A 25,482-nucleotide genomic window follows, 5' to 3' on the forward strand; every position below is an offset into this window, starting at 1 on the left:
GACCTCCCATGGCTGTGCATTGCAACAGCCCTTCATGTAATTAGCTAGAATATGGTCGGTGGAGGTACGTCTGGTCAGACCAGATGTTCCTGCATAACAACCAGCACTTGTGGGGTGAACCTAGGGCTTCAGGCCAGGAATGTAACCTAGACCTGTGAAGTTTTAGGAGGCTAATTTGTTTTGGATGTTTACAGTACCTTTTGTAACATGGGCACCAGGCTACATAGGGAAGCTTCCCCTAACCCCGTCAAGTCCACCAAGAGCAGACACAAACTTGACATAATTTCCGGTATTGCTGGACATGGATTTTTGGATCCAGCGTGCCTTTAAAGATTTCACTTCTTCTATTATACAATGTTTGTAAAAATTATTTTCCTTTATTTTCACTGCATGATTTCAAATAGCATTCGGGAATTGTATGGAGCATTGTTCAGTTCCTACCAGCCTTGGAGTAAATTAACATCAATATGACCCTGTTATATTTAATTTGGGCAGAGGAATGCTTCTCTTGTCCTGCATGCTTTGTTATTTGTGTTTGTCAAAGCATTCTGAAAATATTTCATTCATTGCTTAGCACATTCATTGGGCAAAAAATATTCTTGCAAATAATCAAGACTGAAAGTCTGAGAAGTTAATTTTCTCAAAAGAAACTGCCAAAGTATTAAGTGCTTACACTGAAACAATTTCACAGACAAAAGAATGATATAAGCAATTCAGCACAGATCAGATTTATATCGAATCAAGGATCTTCCGTGTTAATAGAAGAAAAGGTTTGTAATACTCTTTCTTCGTAAAGCTGTGTTACATTGTGCATGCACTCCTTTGATTTGAATCACTTTCTGCTAAATGTAGCACAACATCCTGCTCTGTTTGTGCATCCCCATTTTGCATGCTCGAGATTTGTCTGCGTTGTGTTATTCTGAAGCTAGAGAATTATGGGACTCAAAGCTGGGCTCTACACTAATGTACAAACATTGGTTGCAAAAAGCAGCAAAAGCAAATGAACAGTTTGTGAGATAAGCTGATCATTCACTTTGTAGTTCTACGAAGCAGCATCCAGAATCATCGCTGCGACTAACGACATGAGTTTCAGCAACATTTCTAGTAGGAAAGAATCAGGAAAATCTTAACAGGGGAAAGCAGTGTTTTCTGAGAGAGCTCGAGTTGCACATCTTACATAGGATATACGGCACAGAAACAAACCATTTGGACAACCAGTCCATGGTGGCGTTTATGCTTCACTCGAGCCTCCTCCTGTCTTTCCTCATCTAAATCTATCAGCATAACCCTCTATACCCTTCTCCCTCATATGCTTGTCTAGCATCCCCTTGACTGCAACAATACTTAATTTGTCCTTACTATACAGTACAAATGCACACAAGGCCCATACTAGAGAGAAGGTCACTCTGTGACCAGTAACCTTTATTTGCCAGCACTGAAGTGATGAAGGTGGCTGGAGCTTCCCCTTTTATACCTGAAAGTCCAGGTTAGGAGTGTCTCCCACAAGTTCACCACCTAGTGGTTAGTGTTCTCACGGTGTACAACTTAGGTCAGTTTATACATGGATTACAATCTCAGTTGAATACATGACATCACCTTCCCCCCAAAGTCTTATTGGGATCACAGGTTAAGTCTCTCTGGTGGTTTACGTTCCCTTGTAGAGCACCTGATTTGGGGCTCCGGTTGTTGGGCGCTGGTCAGAGTGTCTGCTGTTTGCGATGCCTCAGGCCTGTCCGGACTGCCCACAGTGACTGGGCTCTCCTCCACTTGGTTCCGGTGTTCGGTCACCTGTCGTGGAGTGAACTCTACATCGTGTTCTTCCTCTGCTTCGTCTATGGGGTTGCTGAACCTCCTTTTTGTTTGATCCACGTGCTTGCGGCAGATTTGTCCATTGGTAAGTTTAACTACCAGAATCCTATTCCCCTCTGGCAATCACAGTGCCTGCAAGCCATTTGGGCCCTGCAGTTGTTGAGGACAAAGACAGGGTCATTGACATCAATACATCGCGCCCTTGCATTCCCGTCATGATCGTCACATTGTGACCAGCGCCTGCTCTCAACAATTTCTTTCATGGTGGGGTGTATGAGGGATAACCTGGTTTTGAGCATCCTTTTCATTAGCAGCTCTGTGGGTGGAACCCCTGTGAGCGAGTGTGGTCGGGGTCTATTGGCCAACAAGAGTGTGATAAGCGGCTTTGTAGGGAACCCCCTTGGATTCTGAGCATCCCCTATTTGATTATCTGCACTGCTCGTTCCGCCTGGCCGCTTGAGGCTGGCTTGAACGGTGCCGTTCTGACATGGTTGATACCATTTCCTGCCATGAAGTCCTGGAACTCAATGCTTGTAAAGCACGGGCCATTGTCGCTGACCAAGACGTTCGGTAGACCATGGATGGCGAACATTGCCCGTAGACTTTCTACCGTGGCAGAGGATGTGCTTGAATTGAGAATGTCATACTCGATCCATTTGGAGTAGGTGTCTACTACAACCAAAAACATTTTTCCCATGAAAGGACCTGCGTAGTCCACATGGATGCGCAACCATGGCTTGACGGGCCAGGACCAGGGGCTAAGGGGGGCTTCCCTGGGTGCATTGCCCAGTTGGGCACACATGTTGCACCTGCGAACACAAAGTTCCAGGTCTGCATCTATCCCTGGCCACCAAACGTGTGACCTGGCGATTGCCTTCATCATGACTATGCCCAGGTGCTCATTGTGACGTTCTCGGATGAACGCCTCTCTGCCCATCTGGGGCATGACTACTCGGTTTCCCCATAATAGGCAATCGGCCTGAATCAAGAGCTCATCCTTGTGCCTGTGAATTCCTCAGGGCATGCCCCGTACATGGCTGCCCAGTCCCCATTCAGGACACATTTCTTGACTAAAGACAGTAGCGGGTCTCTATTTGTCCAGACTTTGATCTGACAGGCTGTCACGGGTGAGCCTTTGCTTTCAAAAGCTTCAACAGCCATGACCATCTCATCAGCATGCTCGATTGTCCCCTCGGTGGTGGCTAGTGGGAGCCTGCTGAGTGCATCGGCGCAGTTTTCAGTGCCCGGTCTGTGCCGAATTGTATAGATAGTCATAGGCGGCTAACGTGAGTGCCTACCTCTGTATGTGGGCTGACGCATTTGTATTTATGGCCTTGTTGTCGGCCAAAAGGTACGTTAGGGATTTGTGATCTGTCTCCAGCTCAAATTTCCTGCCAAACAGGTACTGGTGCATTTTTTTTACTGCATAAACACACGCAAGCGCTTCCTTTTCTACCATCCCGTAGCCTCTTTCTGCCTGGGACAGACTTCTGGAGGAATAAGCTACCGGCTGTAACTGACCATTGGCATTCACATGTTGCAATACACACCCAACCCCATAGAACAACGCATCGCACGTTAAAACAAGTTTCTTACATGGGTCATATAGCGTTAACAGATTGTTGGAGCATAACAAATTGCGTGCTCTATCAAAAGCCCTTTCCTGGCTGTCCCCCCAGACCCATTCGCGACCTTTGCATAGGAGCACGTGTAGCGGCTCTAACAGCATGCTCAATTTGGGAAGAAAGTTATCAAAATAGTTCAGGAGCCCCAGGAATGAACGCAGCTCCGTCGTGTTACGGGGTCTGGGTGCTCTCTGGATCGCTTCTGTTTTGGACGTAGTAGGTCTAATCCCGTCTGCTGCTACCCTCATCCCCAGGAATTCTACCTCTGGAGCTAGGAAGACGCACTTCGACTTTTTCAGTCGCAGACCTACCCGGTCCAGTCTGCGTAGCAACTCCTCCAGGTTGTGGAGGTGTTTTTCAGTATTGCAACCCGTGATGAGGATGTCGTCTTGAAAAACCACCATCCTTGAGGAGACTTTCCATATTTTGTTGAAAGATCGCGGCGGCTGAGCGAATCCCAAATGGACATCTGTTGTACTCAAACAACCCCTTGTGTGTCGTGATGGTGATCAGCTTCTTCGACTCACTCGCCAGCTCCTGGATCATGTAAGCTGAGGTCAGGTCCAATTTTGAAAAAAGTTTGCCACCGGATAGTGTCGCAAAGAGGTCTTCCGCTCTCGGTAGCGGGTACTGGTCTTGGAGTGACACTCGATTGATAGTGGCCTTGTAATCACCACATAGCCTGACCGACCCATCCGCCTTGAGCACCGGCACAATCGGGCTCGCCCAGTCACTGAATTCGACTTGCGAGATGATGCCTTCCCTCAGCAGGCGGTCCGATTCGCATTCTATCTTTTCCCACATCACGTACGGCACCACTCTGGCCTTGTGGTGTACTGGCCTGGCGTCCGGTATGTGATTCACTACCTTGGTCCCCATGAAAGTTCCAATGCCAGGTTGAAATATTGAGTCAAATTTGTCCAGGACCTGTGAGCATGATACTCGCTCCACAAAAGAAATTGCATTGACATCGCTCCATTTCCAGTTCATGACAGCAAGCCAACTCCTCCCCAGCAGTGTGGGACCGTCCCTCGGGACAGTCCAGAGTGGCAACCTGTTCTCCGAATCTTTGTGGGTCACGACTTCCGTGGCACTGCCTAGCACCGGAATGATCTCCTTTGTATATGTCCGTAGCTGTGCGTCAATCAGCAATAATTTTGGCCTCCTGGCCTTGGACGCCCACAACTTGTCAAACTGTTTGATACTCATCAGGGACTGGCTTGCCCCCGTGTCTAGCTCCATTGATACTGGGATGCCATTGAGGAGCATTTTCATCATTATCGGTGGCGTCCTGGTGTATGAACTGTATATGTGCTTCACATGAACTCGCTGAACTTCAGCTTCCAGCGATTTCCCCCAGTGTCCATTTGGCCTCGTAGGGCTTACATCGTCCCTGTCCTCCTCGTACATCAACCTGGCTGCAGGCTTCCTGCACATACGTACCAAGTGACCGCTTACGTTGCAATTTCTGCAGGTATATTGCTGATACCTGCAAGCTCTGGCTGTGTATTTGCCTCCACACCTTCAACATGAGCCGTTGTTGGAAACATAATGTCCATTACCAGTCGATCGTCTCTGACTGTCTCTGTAACTGTCCTTAAATGCACCATTGACAGATGTTGATGGCCCCATTACTGGCCGCATTATTCCTTGCGATCGCATGAATCGCCGTTCAGCTAGCCATTGTCTCTGTTGAATTCCCCCTTTGGGTTCGACTACATGCTGGGGCATGTCCGATTGTCCCTGTCTGCCTGGAGAACTGTGTGCCACATTAACAATGTTGACTCCCTGTCCATTTGCAGCATTTAAACCAAGATTTTTGTCAAAAATCATTCTGGTCTCTTCCTCCCGAGATAAATGTCTGGGCCATCAAAGCCGCCGTTTCCAGGGTCAAGTCTTTGGTCTCGATCAGTTTCCTGAAAACCCCAGCGTGCCCGATGCCCTCAATAAAAAAGTCTCACAGCATCTCCGCTCTGCATGCATCTGGGAACTTACATAGGCTCGCCAGTCGCCAGAGGTCTGCCACGAAGTCTGGAACGCTTTGCCCTTCTCGCCGCCGGTGCGTGTAAAACCGGTGTCTCGCCATGTGCATGCTGCTCGCCGGTTTAAAGTGTTCCCCAATCAACTTATTGAGCTCTTCAAAAGTCTTGTCCACCGGCTTCTCTGGCGCTAGAAGGTCCTTCATCAGGGAGTACGTTCTGGATCCAGAAACCGCCAGGAGATGAGCCCTGTGTTTGTCGGCCGAATCCTGTCCCAGCCATTCCTTAGTGACACAACTTTGCTGTAGTCTCTCAATAAAGTCGCCCCGATCATCACCAACACAGTACCTCTCTTCTGTGCTGCTAGTGGCCATGCTCGCGTGGTTTAAATCCCAGTTTCTCATCACCAATGATATGTCCTTCCTATACAGTATAAATGCACACGAGGCCCATACTAGAGAAAAGGTCACTCTGTGACCAGTAACCTTTATTTGCCAGCACTGAAGTGATGAAGGTGGGTGGAGCTTCCCCTTTATACCTGAAAGTCCAGGTTAGGAGTGTCTCCCACAAGTTCACCACCTAGTGGTCAGTGTTCTCACGGTATACAACTTAGGTCAGTTTATACATGGATTACAATGACAGTTGAATACATGACAATACTAATCGCTTCAACCACCCCCCATGATTTTGGGTTCCACAACCTCACCACTCTTTGGGTAAAGAATTTTCTTCTGAATTCCCTGTTGGATAGCTTGGTGACTATCTTATATTGATGGCCTCGAGTTATGCTCTTCCACTCTATCAAAACCTTTTATAATTTAAAAGACCTCTGTTAGGTCACCCCTCAGCCGCCTTTTTTCAAGAGAAAAGAGACCCAGCCTGTTCATCCTTTCCGGACATGTATACCCTCGCATATCTGGTATTAACCTTGTAAATCTTCTCTGCACCCTCTCCACTGCCTCGATATCCTTTTTATAATGATCTGGAAATCCCGGCCTCCCTGGGTCCGTACTGAGTGTGTATGGACCCGAGGAGGCATCGCAAAAAGCTGGTTTTCAGCACACAATGCGCATGCGCTAAAAACTGGCTTTTCCGATCTGTCAAGCTCTAGCTTGACAGATCTTCTACATCTTGGGAGCAAGGATATTTGCAAGGTCATGATTGCAGTATTTACCCATATCTTGCCCAGCAAATGTCCTAAAAACTCCTGCGTCTGATTACAGCAGGTGCATAGCCTACTTTTACAGGCGTAGGAGTTTTAAAACACACACAAACATGGTAAAATAAAACTTTTTAAATACATTTTATTGTTAAAAACCCTACCCACTAAGGTATGTTTATTTTAAACCATAATAAAAAAAACTTTAAAAAAATCTGAAAAATATATTTTTTTCTAAGACATAAATAACTTTAATTTAAATTAATGTTAAATATGTGGTGTATTTTTTCTATTTTTTTATTAGTGTTTTGAGTGTTTGGGGTGGATTTCTCAATCATAATAATGAGAACTCCAACTTACGGAGTTCCCATTATTATGAATGAGAAAATACTGTACCTGGATTGGCTGCCCAGAGCCATGTGTCTGCAGTTCCAATTTACGGACGTTCTGACGTGCACGTGCGTGAGTGGAGGCCTCAGGTACGGGATCTCTTGTGGGCACAACAGGTTCTGGTAAGTGCGCATCTTTTTTCCTTTTTTCAGTCGTTCGCCCGCAGGAAGCAGCCGACCGGGATTTCGAGGCCAATATGCACACAGCACTCTAAGTGTGGCCTAACCAATGTTCGATACAGGATTGGCATAACTTCCCTACTTTTCAATGTTATACCTCCAGAAATAAACCCTATTGCTTGGTTTGCTTTTTTGTGGCCTTGCTAACGTGTGTCGCAACTTTTAGTGATTGGTGTATTTGTACTCCGAGATCCCTTTGTTCCTCTACCCCACCTAGACTCACACCCTCCAATTAATAAGTGATCTCCCTATGCTTCCTACCAAAATGTAATACCTCACATTCATCTATGTTGAACTTCATTTGCCAATTATATGGCCATTCTGCAAGTTTATTAATGTCTTCCTGTAATTTGTTGCAGTCCTCCTCAGTACTGACTATCGCCCCCAATTTGGTGTCATCCGCAAATTTAGAAATTGTGTTGATTCCAAAGTCTGAATTGTTAATATAAGTTGTGAACAACAGTGGTCCCAGCACTGATCCTTATGGAACACCACTATCTACCTTCTGCCACTGTGAATAGCTACCTTTTACCCCTACTCTCTGTTTTCCGTCTTGAAGCCAGCTAGCTATCCATCTTGCTACTTGTCCCCTGACTCCGCATTCTCTGTCTATTATAGGGTACCTTTTGAAAATCTGGTTAAATATCTGCTGCATTACCATTGTCTACTCTCTCTGTGACCTCTTCAAAAAAATTCAATGAAGTTGGTCAAGCAAGACTTTCCCTTTTGAAATCCACGCTGACTTCATTATTATATTTTTGATTTCTAGATGTCCTTCTATTTTCTCCTTTTAGTAGGGATTCCATTATTTTTCCTACCACTGGTTCTTCGTAACAGTATGTGGTGCAGTAGGGGAAATATCAGTGAAGTCCCCCATTTTCCAGCTCACAAGGAAAATGAGTAATCAACTTATCAGTTGAATATTCTGTTTTTATTTTCTTTATCCATTTAATATTTTACATCCTCTTACTATCCTTTGCACAACAACATTTGCTGAATGTGGGTAGAACTGGTGGTCTCCCAGTGCTTCTTGGTATCACAGAATGAAATAGAATGACTAACTCCTGATTGCCCTTCCCTCCCTTCAGTGTTGCCTTAATATCCGATGGGACTGCCAACCTCCGGCACTCTCTGTGGGAGAAAACCTCCACGATACCTAAAACCTGCTGCACCACTGGCGATTTAATAAAAATCTGCATTGTTCATGAGCTGTAAGCTCTGTATAATTCAAAAACTAAATATGGAATCTGACGCTCTCTGCTAAACTTCCTCCAAGGTGGGTACAGATGCTAAAATGGACACTGAATAATCTGCTCCACAAAACAATGGGCCGAAAATTGCGGGCTCGCTGGGTGCGTACGATGTGCGCACGAACCCGAAGAGGCCTCGCAAAAGCCAGTTCTCGGCGTGCGATCTGACATATCCAACGCATCCCCGCAGGAAGGATATCCGTGTGGCAGAGATTGGACTACTTGCCCAACTCTTGCCTAGCGAGTGTCTTTCAAATTCTTATACCTGGTAAAATCAAGCATATAGCCTACTTTTACCAGCGTAAAAGCATAAATTTAATCACTCATTTTTATCTAAAAAAACCTTGTCCATTAAGGTAACTTTATTTTTTACTCTATTAAAACACATTAAAAAAAATTAAAATATTTTTTTCTAAAACATTTAATTACATTCAATTTCAATTCATTTTAAATATGTGAGATATTCTTTTAATTTATTGTGTTGTGTTGTTTATTGGAGGGTATTCTCATTGATAGTAATGGGAACTCATACAAACGGAACCCCCATTATTTATCAATGAGAATATTACATCGTGATTGGTGGTCCAGGCCCACGTGATTCTAGGATAAACATACATACCTGGAAGACATGTTGCTGTACGCTGGACTGCAAAACTAGGTCTCCAACCGGAATCCTACGATCCTCCGGGACCACCAGGTATTTTCATTAAAAAATTTCGGGTCAGAGGCGTTTGTCCAAAGGAAGCCTCTGACCGCAATTTCCCCCCCTATAGCTTTCTGACAATCACTGCAGAACAAACATGAGATGTCACTTCTATGTGGATTTGCACAGTGTGCAGTGGAGCTACCCTTGTGATCAAAGAATCCAGCACTTTGTGAAAAGGAAATATTTTGAAATCAGTTTGGGGTTTAAAATTGGGAGTTCTATCTTAACTTGGTGTTAAGAACTTGGGGCCCGAATTTGGTCAATCTACTGCTGGCTGCCGTTGAGGTTTCTCGGCGGTCGCCCTGCTTTTTGGGCGCTCTCCCCTCCGAGCAAGTTTGATGAGGCTCTACGCCGGCGGGGAGAGAAGACCGCTGGGGAGCATCCGCTGGCGTGCGCCGGCACGCAAGGCCGACAAAAGTCCTCCCGCCCACTCCCTCCCCAGATTGATCCGGGCGGTCCTCCGCTCCAGCAGCAGAAGAGACCATTGCATGAAGGCAGGTCTTACCCGAACAGTAAGTACGAAGACCTGCAAGGAAAGGTTAGTGCACTGGTTTTCTTAATTTGCAGCGATTTTGTTGGATAAGGTCCTCTGAAGAATTTGTAATCGTTTTTTTTTTCATTTGTGGAGCATTTTTTTATTCCCCCATTTCCCCCTCCCTGGGCCAAGCTCTATCCTCGGCGTTACTTTGCCGAGGATTGCATTTGCCACCCAGAATCCAACCAACCGCCCGCTGCCACCCAGAATCGGCGTGTAAGGAACATTATTTCCGCCGGGCGTTTTTCCCCCCCCATTTTTCCACCAAACTTCCGCCTAAATCTTAGCGGTCCTTTCGACGGTACATGGGCAGAACTTAGATTTGACCAAACTCGGGCCCTTGGTGTTAAGTGTCCACTGAGTAAATAATAATTGTTACTTAAAGAACAAAAGAAGAGATCTCTTTGTAGCTGTTTTCATTAGAATGGAGGAGATTACAGCAATTTGATACATATATTTAAAATTATGTAGGGATGGGGCAAATTAAACAGAAACAGTGGTTAAAGGATCTTGAACAAGGGACATATACAATCATGGAATCTTAAACTATTACATATATATAAAATTCATTGTTGGAGGGAGTAGTGTAAGAGGACTGGCGGACAGCTAATGACATTATTACAAATAAAAAGGGAGATGGAACAACTCCAGCGAACTATAGACCAATTAGCTTAACGTTGGCATGGACCATTTTTTGTCCTGTAAATACTTTGTAATACGTTGTACAGCGCAGAAGGAGGCCATTCGGCCCATCATGCCTGTGCCGGCTCAAACAAAGAGCTGTCCAATTTAGTCCCATGCCCCAACTTTTTTCCCACAGCCTTGCAAATTAATTCTCCAAGTACATGTCCAATTGCCTTTTTGAAATTTCCTATGGAATCTGATTCCACCAACCTTTCAGGTAGTCCGTTCCATATCATAACAACCCTCTGTGGGAAAAGAAATTCTCTCATTTATCCTCTGGTTCTTTTGCCAATTATCTATGACCTCTGGTTATCGACCCACTTGCCAGAGGAAACAATTTCTCTCTTCGCTCTATCAAAGCCCCTCATAATTTTGAACACCTCTATTAGATCACCCCTTAACCTTCTCTGCTCCAAGAAGAACAGTCCCAGCTTCTCCAATATCTCCACAGAACTGAATTCCCTCATCTGATATCATCCTGGTAAACTTCCTCCTCTGTACCCTCTCTAGGGCATTGACACCCTTCCTAAAGTGTGGAGCCCAGAATTGTACGCAATACTCCAGCTGAGGCCTAACCAGTGATTTGTAAAGGTTTAGCATGACGACTTGTTTCTATATTCAATGCCCCTATTTACAAAGCCAAGTATCCCATATGCTTTCTTAACTACCTTATCAACTTGCCCTGCCCCTTCAAGGATTTGTGAATATACTTTTGCAATCCTCCAGTCCTCTGGTACCACTCCTATATCCAAGGAGGCTTGAAAGATTGTGGTCAGAGCTTTTGCTATCTCCACCCTAGCTTCCCTCAGCAACCTAGGATGCATCCTATCTGAACTGGGTGACCTGTTATCTTTGAGTGATGCCAGGCTATTTTGCACCTCCTTTCTATCTATTTTTATCCTATCCAATAACTCTACTCCCTTCTCCTCTACTGTGACATTAACATCATACTCTGTAAAGACAGATGCAAAGTACTCATTCAATCCCTCAGTCATGCCCTCTGTCTCCACAAGAAGATTTCCTTTTTGATCCACCATTCCTTTAACTATCCTTTTACTTTTTGTATGTTTATAAAAAATGTTGGGGTTTTCTTTGATGTTACCCCCTAATCTTTTCTCATATTCTCTCTTTGCTCTTCTTACATCCTTTTTCAATTTCACTCTGCACCCTCTGTATTCTGCCTGGTTTTCGACTGTATTCTGTTGGGTATTGTCATAAACTTCTTTTTTCTGTTTTATTTTAAGGACGTGCTTATTTGTACTGCAAAAATGGCAAACAGAAACTACAATTACCTCCAGAATCAGGGGAATTATCTCCAGGCTCGGGGCTGCTTGGACGGGGGACCAGCAGGGAACTCACGGCTCACGGGAGGCTGGGGGCCTGATCGGAGGCTCGCAGCTCAGCGGGAGGCTCTGGGCCCGGTAGGCCGGAGGAGCAACAGCCTGCCACCATAGGCACCCTCCCGCCGCCATCAGGTGCAGGCCGGCCGGTGGAGGGTGAGGGGGAAAGAGAGTCAGATCCTCAGGTCCTGCTTCTGGCACCACGTGGATGCAGTGATTTGGCCGGAGGAGGGGGGAGGCGGAGCGTGACAGGGGCGGGTCTTTAAAAGTGCTGTACGGGCAGGGGGCGTGGACCTGGACAGACTCTTGTCTGTCAAAAAAAGTGCAGTACACCGGGGGTGGGGCTTGTCGCCTGTCTGTCAAAAAAAGTGCAGTACAAATAGTTAGTCCCTTATTTTAACCACTATATCTTTTGTCATCCAGGGTGCTTTAGCTATGAATGCCCCATCTTTCCTCGTTATGGGAATATGCTTGGTTTGTACCCAAACTATCTCTGCCTTGAAGGCCTGCCATTGCTCATTTAATGTTTTCCTGGCCAATATTTGTTTCCAGTCCACCTGTGCTGGATCTCTTCTAAACGAAAATTGTCTCCCTTCCAGTTGGATATTTTCACTGTCGATTTTTCTGTGTCCCTTTCTGTTATATAATGACTCAAAAGACTTGTTACTGTAAACTCACTCAGGTGTAAACCTGGTCCACTTTATTCGCGCCCAAAGTGACCACAAGACATGGTACCAGCATTTATATACCAGGGCCCGCACACACACGCGTATAGCCTGTTGACCTCCGACAGTGGCGCCCCCTGGTGGCCAGTGACCCCAAGCATCAATACATGAAAACATCCCCCTTCAAGATCTTAGTATCAGTCTCTTTACAAATTAAGACTGTCTGGGGCTTTCCGCTCACGAGTTGATTGTCTCAGTTCAACTCCAGTTCTGGGCGAGCGTTCTGAGTCAGTTATGACTGGAGGCTGAGTAGCCGATCTGATGGGAGTGGTAATGACCATGAGTCAGAGGCTGAAAGTCCAGGTTCGGTAATGACAGCAAAGTCCTCTGATGAATGACCATTGGTTGGTTGGTCACTGACGGCATCTTCCTCAAGCGGTTCCAGTTCATCCGTGTGCCGCAGTTGCACTTGATCAACATGTTTCCTGCATGTTTGCCCATTCTTGAGCACGACGATAAACACTCTGTTACCCTCCTTGGCTGTGACAGTGCCGGCGATCAACTTTGGACCTTGACCATAGTTCAATACATAAACCGGATCATTGACAGAAATATCACGTGATACAGCAACATGCTCATGATACAATTGGTGACTCCGACGTCTTTTTCCAACACGATCATTCAAATCGGGATGAAAACGAGAGAGCCTGGTCCTGAGACTTCTCTTCATCAGTAGTTCAGCAGGGGAGACCCCGGTAAGCGTGTGAGGTCTTGTCCTGTAACTAAGCAATATGCGTGACAAACTAGTCTGCAGTGAACCCTGAGTCACACGTTTCATGCTCTGCTTGAGCGTTTGAACAGCATGCTCTGCTTGACCATTAGAAGCAGGTTTGAATGGGGCTGACCTTACATGTTTAGTACCATTGAGTTTCATGAACTCTTGAAACTCCAGACTTGTGAAGCAAGATCTGTTGTTGCTCACAACAATGTCAGGCAAACCGTGAGTAGCAAACATGGCACGAAGGCTCTCAATGATAGCTGTGGATGTGCTGGATGACATAATAATACATTCTATCCACTTTGAATATGCATCCACCACAACAAAAAACATCTTTCCCAGGAAAGGGCCCGCAAAATCGATGTGTATCCTCGACCATGGTTTAGATGGCCACGACCAAAGACTCAGCGAAGATTCCGCTGGTATTTTACTTAGCTGCATGTAAGTATTGCACTGATGCACACATGATTCCAGATCAGAGCCCTGGCAATGGCTTTCATCATGACAATGCCAGGATGAGTGCTATGTAGTTCACGTACAAACTTTTCTCTGTCTTTCTTGGGCATAACAACAAGATTGTCCCACAGTAGACAATCTGACTGAATGGACAGTTCATCTTTGCGACGGTTGTAAGGTTTGGTCTCATCACACATCTCCATGGATATTGCAGACCAATCACCACTGAGGACACAACGTTTTACAACCGATAAAATAGGGTCATGGCTGGCCCAGATCCTAACTTGTTGAGCAGTGACAGAGGTACCTTCACTCTCAAAAGCATCCATTACTAACAGTAGATCTGCAGGTTGAGGCATCTCCATATCTGATGTGGGCAAAGTCAGACGACTCAGTGCATCGGCACAATTCTCAGTGCCCGGTCTGTGACGAATAACATAATCGTAGGCAGACAGCATCAACGCCCACCTCTGAATGCGGGACGATGCATTGGTATTAATACCTTTGTTTTCCGAAAACAATGAAATAAGCGGCTTGTGATCCATTTCAAGTTCAAAGCAAAGACCAAACAGGTACTGATGCATTTTTTTTACCCCATACACACAGGCCAAAGCTTCTTTTTCTACCATGCTGTAGCTCTTTCCGCTTTTGACAAACTTCTCGAAGCATATGCAACAGGTTGTAGTTTACCCGACTCATTTACTTGTTGGAGTACACAGCCAACCCCATATGATGAAGCGTCACAGGCCAATCCAAGATGCTTACACGGATCATGGTGATCCAGCAGCTTGTTTGAACAGAGCAGATTCTTAGCTTTCTTAAAAGCTCAATCTTGAGATACACCCCAGACCCAGTTGTCGCCTTTTCTGAGCAGCATGTGCAGTGGCTCGAGTAAAGTGCTCAATCCGGGTAAAACCCAAGCATCAATACATGACACTTTCCATAACTACTGTAAACCTAATTATATTATGAGCACAATTACGCAGCTGTTCTGCTACTGCAGCACACTCCACTTGCTCTACTTCATTCACCCGAACTAGATCCAGCACTGCTTCATTCCTCGACATAAATATAAGAAGAATTGCCTGGATGAGTGCAGCTACAACAACATTCAAGAAACTCGACACCATCCAGGACAAAGCAGCCCGCTTGATTGGCACCCCATCCACCACCTTAAACATTCACTCCCTCCACCACTGGCGCACCGTGGCTGCAATGTGTACCATCTACAAGATGCACTGTAGCAACTCACCAAGCTTCTTCGGCAGCACCTCACAAACCTGCGTAGAAGGACAAGGGCAGCAGGCGTATGAGAACACCATCACTTGCAAGTTCCCCTCCAAGTTACACACCATCATGACTTGGAAGTATATCGCCGTTCCTTCATCGTTGCTGGGTCAAAATCCTGGAACTCCCTACCTAACCATCATCATAGGTGGTCCCTCGTATCGAGGGTGACTGGCTTCCACGCCAAAAAGGGATGAGTTCACAGGTGTTTCAATGAAGGATCTAATGTTCCAGGTCCCGAACTACATGTTGAAGGGTGGAAGATGCCTGTGGTACCTAACAGCACTGTGGGAGTACCTTCACCACACAGACTGCAGCGGTTCAAGAAGGCAGCTCACCACCACCTCCTCAAGGGCAATGAGGGATGGGCAATAAATGCTGGTCTTGTCAGCAACACCCACATCCCATAAACAATTTTTTTTAAATTTAGGACTGAGAGCACAAGGGTTTTTTGCACAGAGGGTTGTGTGGCTTGGAATACATTATCAGAGTTAGTGATAGAAGCAGAGACTATCTCAACATTTAAGAATAGGTTAGAGAGATGGTTGAAGGACAAGACAGGGGAAAAAAGAGAAATGGGAAATTGAGTGGGCACAGCTTACATGGAGGAGGATAAATGCCAACATAGAATGGTTGGGCTAAATAGGCTGTTTCTGTGTTGTAATTTCTATGTAGTTGTCTATGGGTAATATTTGACCAAAAACAAGCCTTTCAGTGCCTTTAGTTTGTCCTTGGCTGACAGGACAAAGTAGTACAGGGTATAGAGGATCTCAAACCACTGCAACCAGTGCAGCTTACATAACTTGGATGACTGTGCTAGTCAGAGAGAGTAAGAATATATGAAAACAAGTACAGTTTTGCAATTGTTTTAAATGCAAGCCAAATTTGTTTGCTCAAATTATATCCAAGTGACAGTTTAACTTGTTCATTTACTGAAGCAAGTCAGTGGATCAGTCTTATTCTCAACGTTTGACCCTAATACAAGGCTACAGAAGGTTGTGGGTGCAAGTCCCACCAGAGACTTGAACACAAAAAAAATCTAGGTTGACACTGTGCAGTGCTGAAGGAGTGCTGCACTGTCGGAGGTGCCATCATTCGGATGAGACATTAAACTGATGCCCCGTCTGCTCTTTCAAATGGACGTTTCAAATGGATCCCATGGCACTATTTCGAAGAAGAGCGGGGAGTTATCCCCGGTGCCCTGGCCAATATTTATCCCTCAATCAAAAAAAAAACAGATTATCTGGTCATTATCACATTGCTGTTTGTGGGAGCTTGCTTGCGATCAAATTGGCTGCCGCATTTCCTACATTACAACAGTGACTACACTCCAAAAAATACATCATTGGCCGTAAAGCGCTTTGAGACGTCCAGTGGTCTTGAAAAGCGCTATATAAATCTAAGTCTTTCTTTTACAATTATTCTGCAACTAAAGTTTCACACCGGTATCTGTGGCGTGCAACGTGCAGTTGGCAGACCAGATTTATACTGCTGACTGCACCACTGTAGGTCACACTGAGATTAGCTACAGGGGAGCACTGTTGGGATGCACCTGATTTTACCTTGGTAGCTAAAATTTAATCTAATACTCATAAATTTATTTTTGTGTGATTCATTTTTCTGAGCAGAATAAAAAATCCTGCTTCAAAATATATGAGGGGAAAAGCAGTCCATGACCTAGAACATTCTTGGTGATGAGTATACATTTTAGCTTGTGGATTTTGCTTGAATAATAGTTAAACTAGATTATAAGGATCATTTTCTGACTTCATGCTTCTGAGGATAGCCCGGGCCATTGGGAGCTCATGTTTGAAATTCTGCCATAAATGAACGTGAGTTTCTGACCGCTTCTATCAATAGATGGAAAATTGTACGCGTTTGTGGCTGAATTTCTGTTATGTGCCCGGGTAGGTGAAACTCCCCACCAGGAGTGTAAAGTCAAACAATGATCCCTTGCATTGGACACTTTTGAATGCAGGCAAACTTGATTTTAGCCTAGAGACTAAAAACTCTTTTAGTTTGGCTTGATTTGATGTTTTCACTTTATTCGTTTCACCTGAAAGTGAGGTCAAACATTTGTCAATTTTCTTTATTAATAATGCAAACTCTTGTTCTCGTGTATCAACCAGGGTGATACTGAGGCCTACTGAACAGGAAGTTCCCAGCTTTGACCTCTGGTCTCAGCAAGGGCAGCAGTGGGGGAATTGTAGTTAATCGGAGTGTCCTTGACATGGGGATAGGAAAAATCAGCTACTACCAGCTTTTGATCATTATTCAGTGACTCTAAAGTGTAGGTGCAGATGTGTGTGGATGTTGGTTAAAGACATGGTCAGGCCCATTAAGATGCCCCCTCCCGTTTTCAAATAGCTTGCCCACAGTCTGTCCAGGCTCAAACATAAAGATTGGAATATAGAGGGCTGCCGGTTGCCAGTGCTGGGAAGATCTTAAGGCAAAATAAGTTAGCATTTTCAGGAGAAAATTGGAGAAAAAAAGATGGACGGAAAAAGGAGGTTGTATTTATATTACACCTTATCATGTCCTCAGGATGTCCCAAAGCACTTTATAAAAAAAGAGTAATTTCCTGATATTTCTTGGTGAGAAATAGTTCAAATAATGAACCCATTTTAAGATGATATCAACCATAAGAAATATTGCAGATACATTTCGGCATTGTCATCTTCTTTATATTTGCATGCTGCATTTTGCTATTGTTATTTCTCTATTTCTTGCAACCAGGCAGGTTTCGTTTAATACATGACTTTCACTTGCCATCAGCTAAGATGATCTGCACCAAATAAAATCTTTCTGCAGGCAGTTCCCTTGATATTTAAAATATATTTTTTTGTGATTTCCTTTAACTGCAAAATTAGGCCAAGCATGGAAAGAAAATAGTAACAGTGTGTTTTAGAGATTGTGTTTGCAGAGAGGAGAAAACACCTCTTGGTGGCCCAAATTATAGGGACGTAAGGAATAAAGTACAAACTGAGCTCAGATCTTTCTGCACTTTCAATAGAAACGGAACTCAAGTTCTTCAGCACAATTACTGAAAATAAAATAGGCTATTCAAGAGTAATGCAAATTGAACTGCTATTCAAGGGATTTAATTTACTCTGTTAGTGCACTGGTTAGCGCATTCACGTAAAATTCCTTTGCGTCCCTCTATAAGATAATTGTTAACCCATTTATTTTCAAAGAGTTAGCAACTAGATTTAAATTTTACTTGGTTACGGTGAGTAGTGCACTGCCAGAGAAAATCAAACACAAAAATTATTACAAACTGAATCCTCGAGGGATATTGTTATAGGATATGATGGAATTTCTTTCCATACCTTTAACTCATCGGGGAGGTGGGGGAGAATTCATTAAAAAAAATGCAGTTGTCAAATCTGTTTCAGGTCGATTTGGTTTGAAGTAATGCTTTGTTCATTTTAGAAAAAAAGGTATGTTATTTTTAATGAATTTGTATTATCTCAGATTTTCTGCGAGAATTTTATGTCAGATAAATTTTTGTTTAAATGTGGATTAAAGGCAAGATACAAGCCTGGAAAGTCCTGATTGTCATATTAAGATATTAACCTTTAACACATTTATATGATATTCCTCGGTCCACTATTTTAACAGAGCTGCTAATCTACTTAAAATAAATTAGTGAACAACTCCATTAAAATAGTGGCAAAGGAATTTCATATAAATGTTAAGTGTTTGTATATTAATATTTGGAGAGCCTTATTACAAATATCAATACTCATATCCCTTCCCCTCAATACTTACCCACTCAAAATTTTACCTGATGATAAAGAAAACATCTTACTTTTTTTTTAACTTCAAAGCAAAGCCAAGTTTATTTTTTCATTAAATGCCTAAATCCTGAACAAACCCTTCTTCAGTAACTAAATTGTTGCAGGTTGACAACATTCCTGTTTCTTTCTGTATTATGCTCAGTTATTTTCTCTCTATCAACAACTAGCTAAAGAATACACACGACGTAATCGACAGAGTCGCACCTTTTTGGTGGAAAATGTCATAGGAGAAATCTGGTCAGAATTGGAGCAAGGTAGTGTCTTCTTTCCTGGCATTCTTTGCTCTTGCTGAATTTCGTGTTGCTGACAATGGGGCCCTTTCCTGTTAACACTGCATATTCTGTTTCTGTGCTACATTGACATACATATCAGAAAGGAAAGGGAGATCGAAGATAAAGGGCTGCTTTCACTTCACCACAATCTGTGACTTACTCTAGGTGGTTGTGCTGCTTTCACACCTCGCCTCAATGCAACTCCATTATTTATATTTAACAATAAAAATTCTTTAAAGGGAAACTCGCATTTCCAGCTATAACTTCGCATAAATGAGTTTCAATTGTTTGCTATGCAATATCCTCTTAATAATACTATACATTCACGTAGCTGATACCTTTGGTACAGTAGCTTCCATTAAATTCATAATTTGTTTAGTTAGCTAAGAATGTTTCTCTAACTGCTGGCACACTGAGTTACAGCCTCTACAAAAGTATATAGGCACGGAAAGGCCAGAACACAATTTAGATAATGTGACACTACAACATGTTTAAATTAATGACTTTCACATACCTACCATGCTCTGAACTGTAATACTATGGGACGTGAATTTGTCCGTGTGTGTGTGTGTGCGTGTTTTTTGTTCATTAGTTAATGTGTTTATATCAAATTCCTTTTGGTGCTAACTTAGCAAGATTGTAAAATAAACAGTTCATTTAAATAATGCAGACAGGAATTTGGCATGAAGTCATTAACCAATGCATTAAAGGTAGCTCAGGCATTTGAACCTCAATGAGTCTTATACTAGGGATCCTCGCGGATCTCGGTGATTCTTTAAGGCAAATATTGCTATTTAATTTGTTCATGATTTTAGATGCATAATGACACGTATTTGTGATCTTTTTGAACAATGACAGTTAAAGATTGTTGAATTGCAATGCCCAATGTTAAGTTGCAGTTTGAATAAGCATATGCATCACTACAATGTACATTTAACTGGCTATTTTTGAAAGACGTCTTTAGTAATGTTGTTACAATCCATATTTATATTATGAATTGCAGTTACAGAAAGGTTTTTTATGTGTATTTAAAAGTGCAATTTGTTTCATTAGGTGATCGCTATATTGTGGTTGACTGTGGAGGGGGGACTGTAGATCTCACTGTCCATGAAGTTAAACTACCTGAAGGACATCTAAAAGAACTCTATAAAGCTTCAGGTAAAAGTAGGGCCCTTGTACCTATTGGCATCATGTAATATGCTACACATTGTAGTGGAACATTACAAGTTCCTCGATAAAGCACTTCGACTAACCACAACACAGATACATTTAATAGGAGTACACTTGAGCCTTTTACACCTAGTCTCGACACCTATCATAGCAAAGTGGATGAATATACCACCTTGTGTGCTATTGACATATGCAGGCCAGGAAGATCTCAGCTTGAATCCCCGGGGGTGAATTTCCACGATGGTTCTCCCGATATAGTGCCATAACATTGGTGGAAGATCAGCAGAAAACGATGTTTCTCCAGAGTTTCTGTGAATCTTTTGCCACAGTTATGGCAGCTGATCAGGAGAACCCTCATGGGAATTCACCTCCATTGTGTTTACTGAGGTGTCTAACTGTGACTATGAGGGGTTTATCATACAGATGCTTAACAAATTCATCTTAAACTCTGAAGGACATAAGAAATAGGAGCAGGAGTAGGACGTATGGCCCCTCGAGCCTGCTCCGCCATTCAATAAGATCATGGCTGATCTGATCTTGGCCTCAACTCCACTTTTCTGCATGTTCCACATAGCCCTTGACTCCCCGATTGTTCAAGAATCTGTCTAGCTCAGCCTTGATAGAGGTACTCACCCTTTTAAATTAAAACTCTATTAAATGTGAGGAGGACACAAAAAATCTTCAAAAAGATATAGACAGGCTAAGTGAGTGGGCAAAAATTTGGCAGATGGAGTATAATGTGGGAAAATGTGAAGTTATCCATTTTGGCAGAAAAAATTGAAAAGTAAATTATAATTTAAATGGAGAAAAATTGCAAAGTGCTGCAGTACAGAGGGACCTGGGGTCCTTGTGCATGAAACACAAAAAGTTAGTACGCAGGTACAGCAAGTAATCAGGAAGGCAAATGGAATTTTGGCCTTTATTGCAAGGGGGATAGATTATAAAAGCAGAGAAGTCCTGCTACAACTGTACAGGGTATTGGTGAGACCACACCTGGAGTTTTGGTCTCCATATTTAAGGAAGGATATACTTGCATTGGAGGCTATTCAAAAAAGGTTCACTAGGTTGATTCCGGAGATGAGTGGGTGGACTTATGAAGATAGGTTGAGTAGGCTGGGCCTATACACATTGGAGTTCAGAAGAATGAGGTGATCTTATCGAAACATATAAGATAATAAGGGGGCTCGTCAAGGTGGATGCAAAGAGGATATTTCCACTCATAGGGGAAACTAAAACTAGGGGATAGTCTCCGAATAAAGGCCGCATGTTTAAAACTGAGATGAGGAGGAATTTCTTCTCTCAGAGGATTGTAAATCTGTGAAATACTCTGCCCCAGAGAGCTGTGGAGGCTGGGTCATTGAATATATTTAAAGCGGAGATAGACAGATTTTTGAGCGATAAGGGAGTAAAGGGTTATGGGGAGCGGGCAGGGAAGTGGAGCTGAGTCCATGATCAGATCATGCCATGATCTTATTAAATGACGGAGCAGGCTCGGGGGGCCAAATGGCTTACTCCTGCTCCTATTTCTTATGTTCTTATGTTTGCACAATAATATTGCTATTTTCCAGGACATATTAAGCGTTTTTCAACCCCTCCAATCAGTTTCCGCCCTTGCCAAAGCTCTGAAACGGCCCTTTTCAAAGTCATAAATGACATGCTATGTAAACTATCTCACCTCATCCTTCTTGACATGTCTGCAGCCTTTGACAAGGTTGACCACATCATCATCCTCCTCCAACACCCCTCCTCTGTCGTCCAGCTGCTTGGGACTGCCCTCACCTGGTTCCATTCTCATCTATCCAGCCGTAGCCAGAGAATCACCTGCAATGGCTTCCTGCTCCCAAACTGTTGCCTCTGGAGGCGCCCAAGGATCTATCCTTGGCCCCCTCCTATTTCTCATCTACATGCTGCCCTTCGACGACATCATCCGAAAACATATCAGGTTTAACGTGTATGCTGGCAACACCCAGCTCTACCTCACCCCCACTTCTCTCGACCCCTCCACAGTCTCTGATTTGTCACATTGCTTGTCTGACATCCAGTACTGGATGAGCAGAAATTTTCTCCCAACTAAATATTGGGAAGACCAAAACCATTGTCTTCGGTTCCCACCACAAACTCCGTTCCCTAGCCACCGACTCCATCCCTCTACCTGGCCACTGCCTGAGGCTGAACCAGACCACGACTTTGGCATCCTATTTGACCCTGAGGTGAGCTTTCCGACCACATACTCGCTCCATCATCAAGCTTATCTGGTGCTGAAACCCTCATCCATGCCTTTGTTAGCTCTGGACCAGTATTCCAATGCTCTTCTGGCCGGCCTCCCAGCTTCTATCCACCATAAACCTGAGGTCATCCAAAACACTGCTGCCCATATCCTAACTTGCACCAGGTCCCGTTTACCCATCACCCCTGTGCTCGCTGACCTACATTGGCTCCTGGTCTGGCAATGCCTTGATTTTAAAATTCACATCCTTATTTTCAAATCCCTCCATGGCCTCGCCCTTCCCTATCTCTGTAACCACCTCCAGCCCTACAACCCTCCGAGATCTCTGCGCTCCTCCAATTCTGGACTCTTGCACATCCCTGATTTTAATCACTCCGCCATTGGCAGCCGTGCCTTCAGCTGCCAAGGCCCTAAGCTCTGGAATTCCCTCCTTAAACCTCTCCACCTCTCTAGCACTCTCTTCTCCTTTAAGACGCTCCTTAAAACCTACCTTGCCTGTCCAAGTACTTCATTACATGACTATATGTCAAATTTTGTTTGATAACGCCCTGTGAAGCAACATGGGGTACAAATTTGCCCCCTGCCTGAAACGGGGTACTCCCACCCTGTTTCGGTGTTCTTCACCGCAGTTGCATTTCAGGTCAACTCTTTCGTGACATTCGGCTCTTTAGTTTTTTTTGTTTGATCCGAAAGTTGGTCATAATGGCGGGCGGTGACAACACCTGAGGGGCGAAACCGAGGCAGTGACGGCAACTGAGGGGCGGAAGCTGGTGGTGGTGCGGAGTGGCCAGCGCCACGACATCACCATGGCTCTCCCATTCTCTTAAAGGGGAGAGCCTCCGCGTTCTTAAAACTTCGGTCCACTGGGCCACCAGGGAAGGGTTCGGCCTGGCCAGCGGCCTGGCACCCAAGAGGAGGAGGTGTCAGGCTGCCTATTGGCGGCCCAGCCGAACCCGGGGCATAATTGTCGGGCTGACATAGCAGTCGGCCAACAAATAAAAAACATGGCGGGAGCGGCAGTGGGCCCTCCCCTTTAAGGAAAGCCGCACCGCCACTGCAGTAGGCCGCAGCCTCACTGGACCACCGGCGAAAAGCTTGTTTTGGCACTGCCGTGCGGGCCGAAGATTTTTCAAGAGTAATGTCACCGTCGGGGGCTTCGATCTGTGGTGGGTGTGCACGGTGATGACGTGCTTACCGCCGATCGGCAGCTGCGGAGCAGTAAGGGGGGCATCGAGGCAACGCCGGCAAAACTCAGGAGGGCAATTGGGCTAGCAGCGGCCATACCACGAAAAGTCGGCAGCCACTCCACTCCGCAGCATGGCCGCCACTTTTCGGGGGTAACAGGCTTTAAGGAAAGGGGCAATTTCGGCCCTGAGATGTTTTACGATGTTAAAGGCTCTGTATAAATGCAAGTTGTTGTTGTTGTTTTTGACTCACTTCTTTTTAAATTCCAGGTGGTCCCTACGGCTCTATAGGGGTGGACTATGAATTTGAAAAACTTCTCTGTAAAATTTTTGGGGATGATTTCATTGAACAGTTTAAAATCAAACGGCCAGCGGCTTGGGTAGATTTGATGATAGCTTTTGAGTCACGTAAAAGGGCTGCTGCTCCTGGGCGAACCAATCCACTCAATATCAACTTGCCTTTCTCATTCATCGATTACTATAAGAAGTTCAGAGGTCACAGCGTGGAGCATGCCCTTAGAAAAAGCAGGTACGTAAGAATGAGCACAAGTACTTTATGCTTTAATTAGTACAGCAATGCTTTGCCGTGCTGGTTAATGTAAGTCTCTCAGCATACCTGAGTCTTCCCTGTCCAGACACTGATGTAAGGGGATAAATGCAAATTAATGGATACTTGGCCGTTGTTGCAAAGCAGCAATCTAACTAATGTTGCCATAAATCCTGAGCTCAGAGATAAATTTATTGCTTTTAATTTGCCCCTATTATTTATTGCATATTAATTGATCCCACGTGGCACTGTTCATGAACAAAGCCACAAGTATAATTTGTGCTTCTTTCTCTTCAATTCATTTTCACTTTCTAAGTCTTTAGATTGACATCAATCTTTCTGTTTGCCTTCAACTCTCTGGGCTTGAAATTCCCATGTGTTTCTTTGAGCAAAGCTGGTGTCGGGAGCCAGAGTTTGAGACCCGAGCTACTGCCGTTACATTCTGGTGGAACGAGAGGCCTAGTGCCTGCCCCAGAGTGGTTCATGAACGCAGGTGAAAGGATAATGAGGGCCAGAAATTACGCCGTGTATACCAGAATTACATCTAACTTCACCCACGTTTGTAGAAAATAGGGGCAATTTATTTGCATGACTTTTCAAAGAAGTAGGTCACTGAGTTCCCAGGATTTGATAATCCACAATCTATGTCTGAACTATCAACATTGACTGGAGTGAGTAGAGAAATCTTTTCTCAGCTGGATTCCACAATCTGTCTTTCAGCACTTTCGAGCAGTGCGTGTGGGAGATCAGGGGATCGGGAATCGGGGGTGATGAGGGTGTGATCGGGAGTTAGGGGTGGTGGGGGTGTGGAGATCGGGAGTTAGGGGTGGTGGGGGTGTGGAGATCGGGAGTCGGGGGTGTGGAGATCGGGAGTCGGGGGTGGTGGGGGTGTGATCGGGAATTGGGGGTGGTGGGGGTGTGGAGATCGGGAGCCGAGGGTGGCGGGGGTGTGGAGATCGGGAGTCGGGGGTGGCGGGGGTGTGGAGATTGGGAGTCGGGGGTGGTGGGGGTGTGATCGGGAATTGGGGGTGGTGGGGGTGTGGAGATCGGGAGTCGGGGGTGGCGGGGGTGTGGAGATTGGGAGTCGGGGGTGGCGGGGGTGTGGAGATTGGGAGTCGGGGGTGGTGGGGGTGTGATCGGGAATTGGGGGTGGTGGGGGTGTGGAGATCGGGAGCCGAGGGTGGCGGGGGTGTGGAGATTGGGAGTCGGGGGTGGTGGGGGTGTGATCGGGAATTGGGGGTGGTGGGGGTGTGGAGATCGGGAGCCGAGGGTGGCGGGGGTGTGGAGATTGGGAGTCGGGGGTGGCGGGGGTGTGGAGATCGGGAGTCGGGGGTGGCGGGGGTGTGGAGATCGGGAGTCGGGGGTGGCGGGGGTGTGGAGATTGGGAGCCGAGGGTGGCGGGGGTGTGGAGATTGGGAGTCGGGGGTGGCGGGGGTGTGG

The 25,482-nt window shown here is 45.0% G+C and overlaps 1 protein-coding gene across 2 annotated transcripts in view; it reads left to right on the forward strand.

Annotated features, from left to right (window-relative positions):
- hspa12a (heat shock protein 12A) overlaps positions 1–25,482 on the forward strand; it is a 157,781-nt gene that overhangs the window by 126,544 nt on the left and 5,755 nt on the right. For both annotated transcript variants that reach the window (XM_070874974.1, XM_070874976.1), the window contains 3 exons: positions 18,810–18,896; positions 19,968–20,072; positions 23,766–24,024. In XM_070874974.1, coding sequence (XP_070731075.1) covers positions 18,810–18,896; positions 19,968–20,072; positions 23,766–24,024 — 451 coding nt within the window. The remainder of the gene's footprint in view (positions 1–18,809; positions 18,897–19,967; positions 20,073–23,765; positions 24,025–25,482) is intronic.

Source organism: Pristiophorus japonicus, chromosome 3, assembly GCF_044704955.1.
Source record: "Pristiophorus japonicus isolate sPriJap1 chromosome 3, sPriJap1.hap1, whole genome shotgun sequence".
NCBI lineage: Eukaryota > Metazoa > Chordata > Chondrichthyes > Pristiophoridae > Pristiophorus > Pristiophorus japonicus.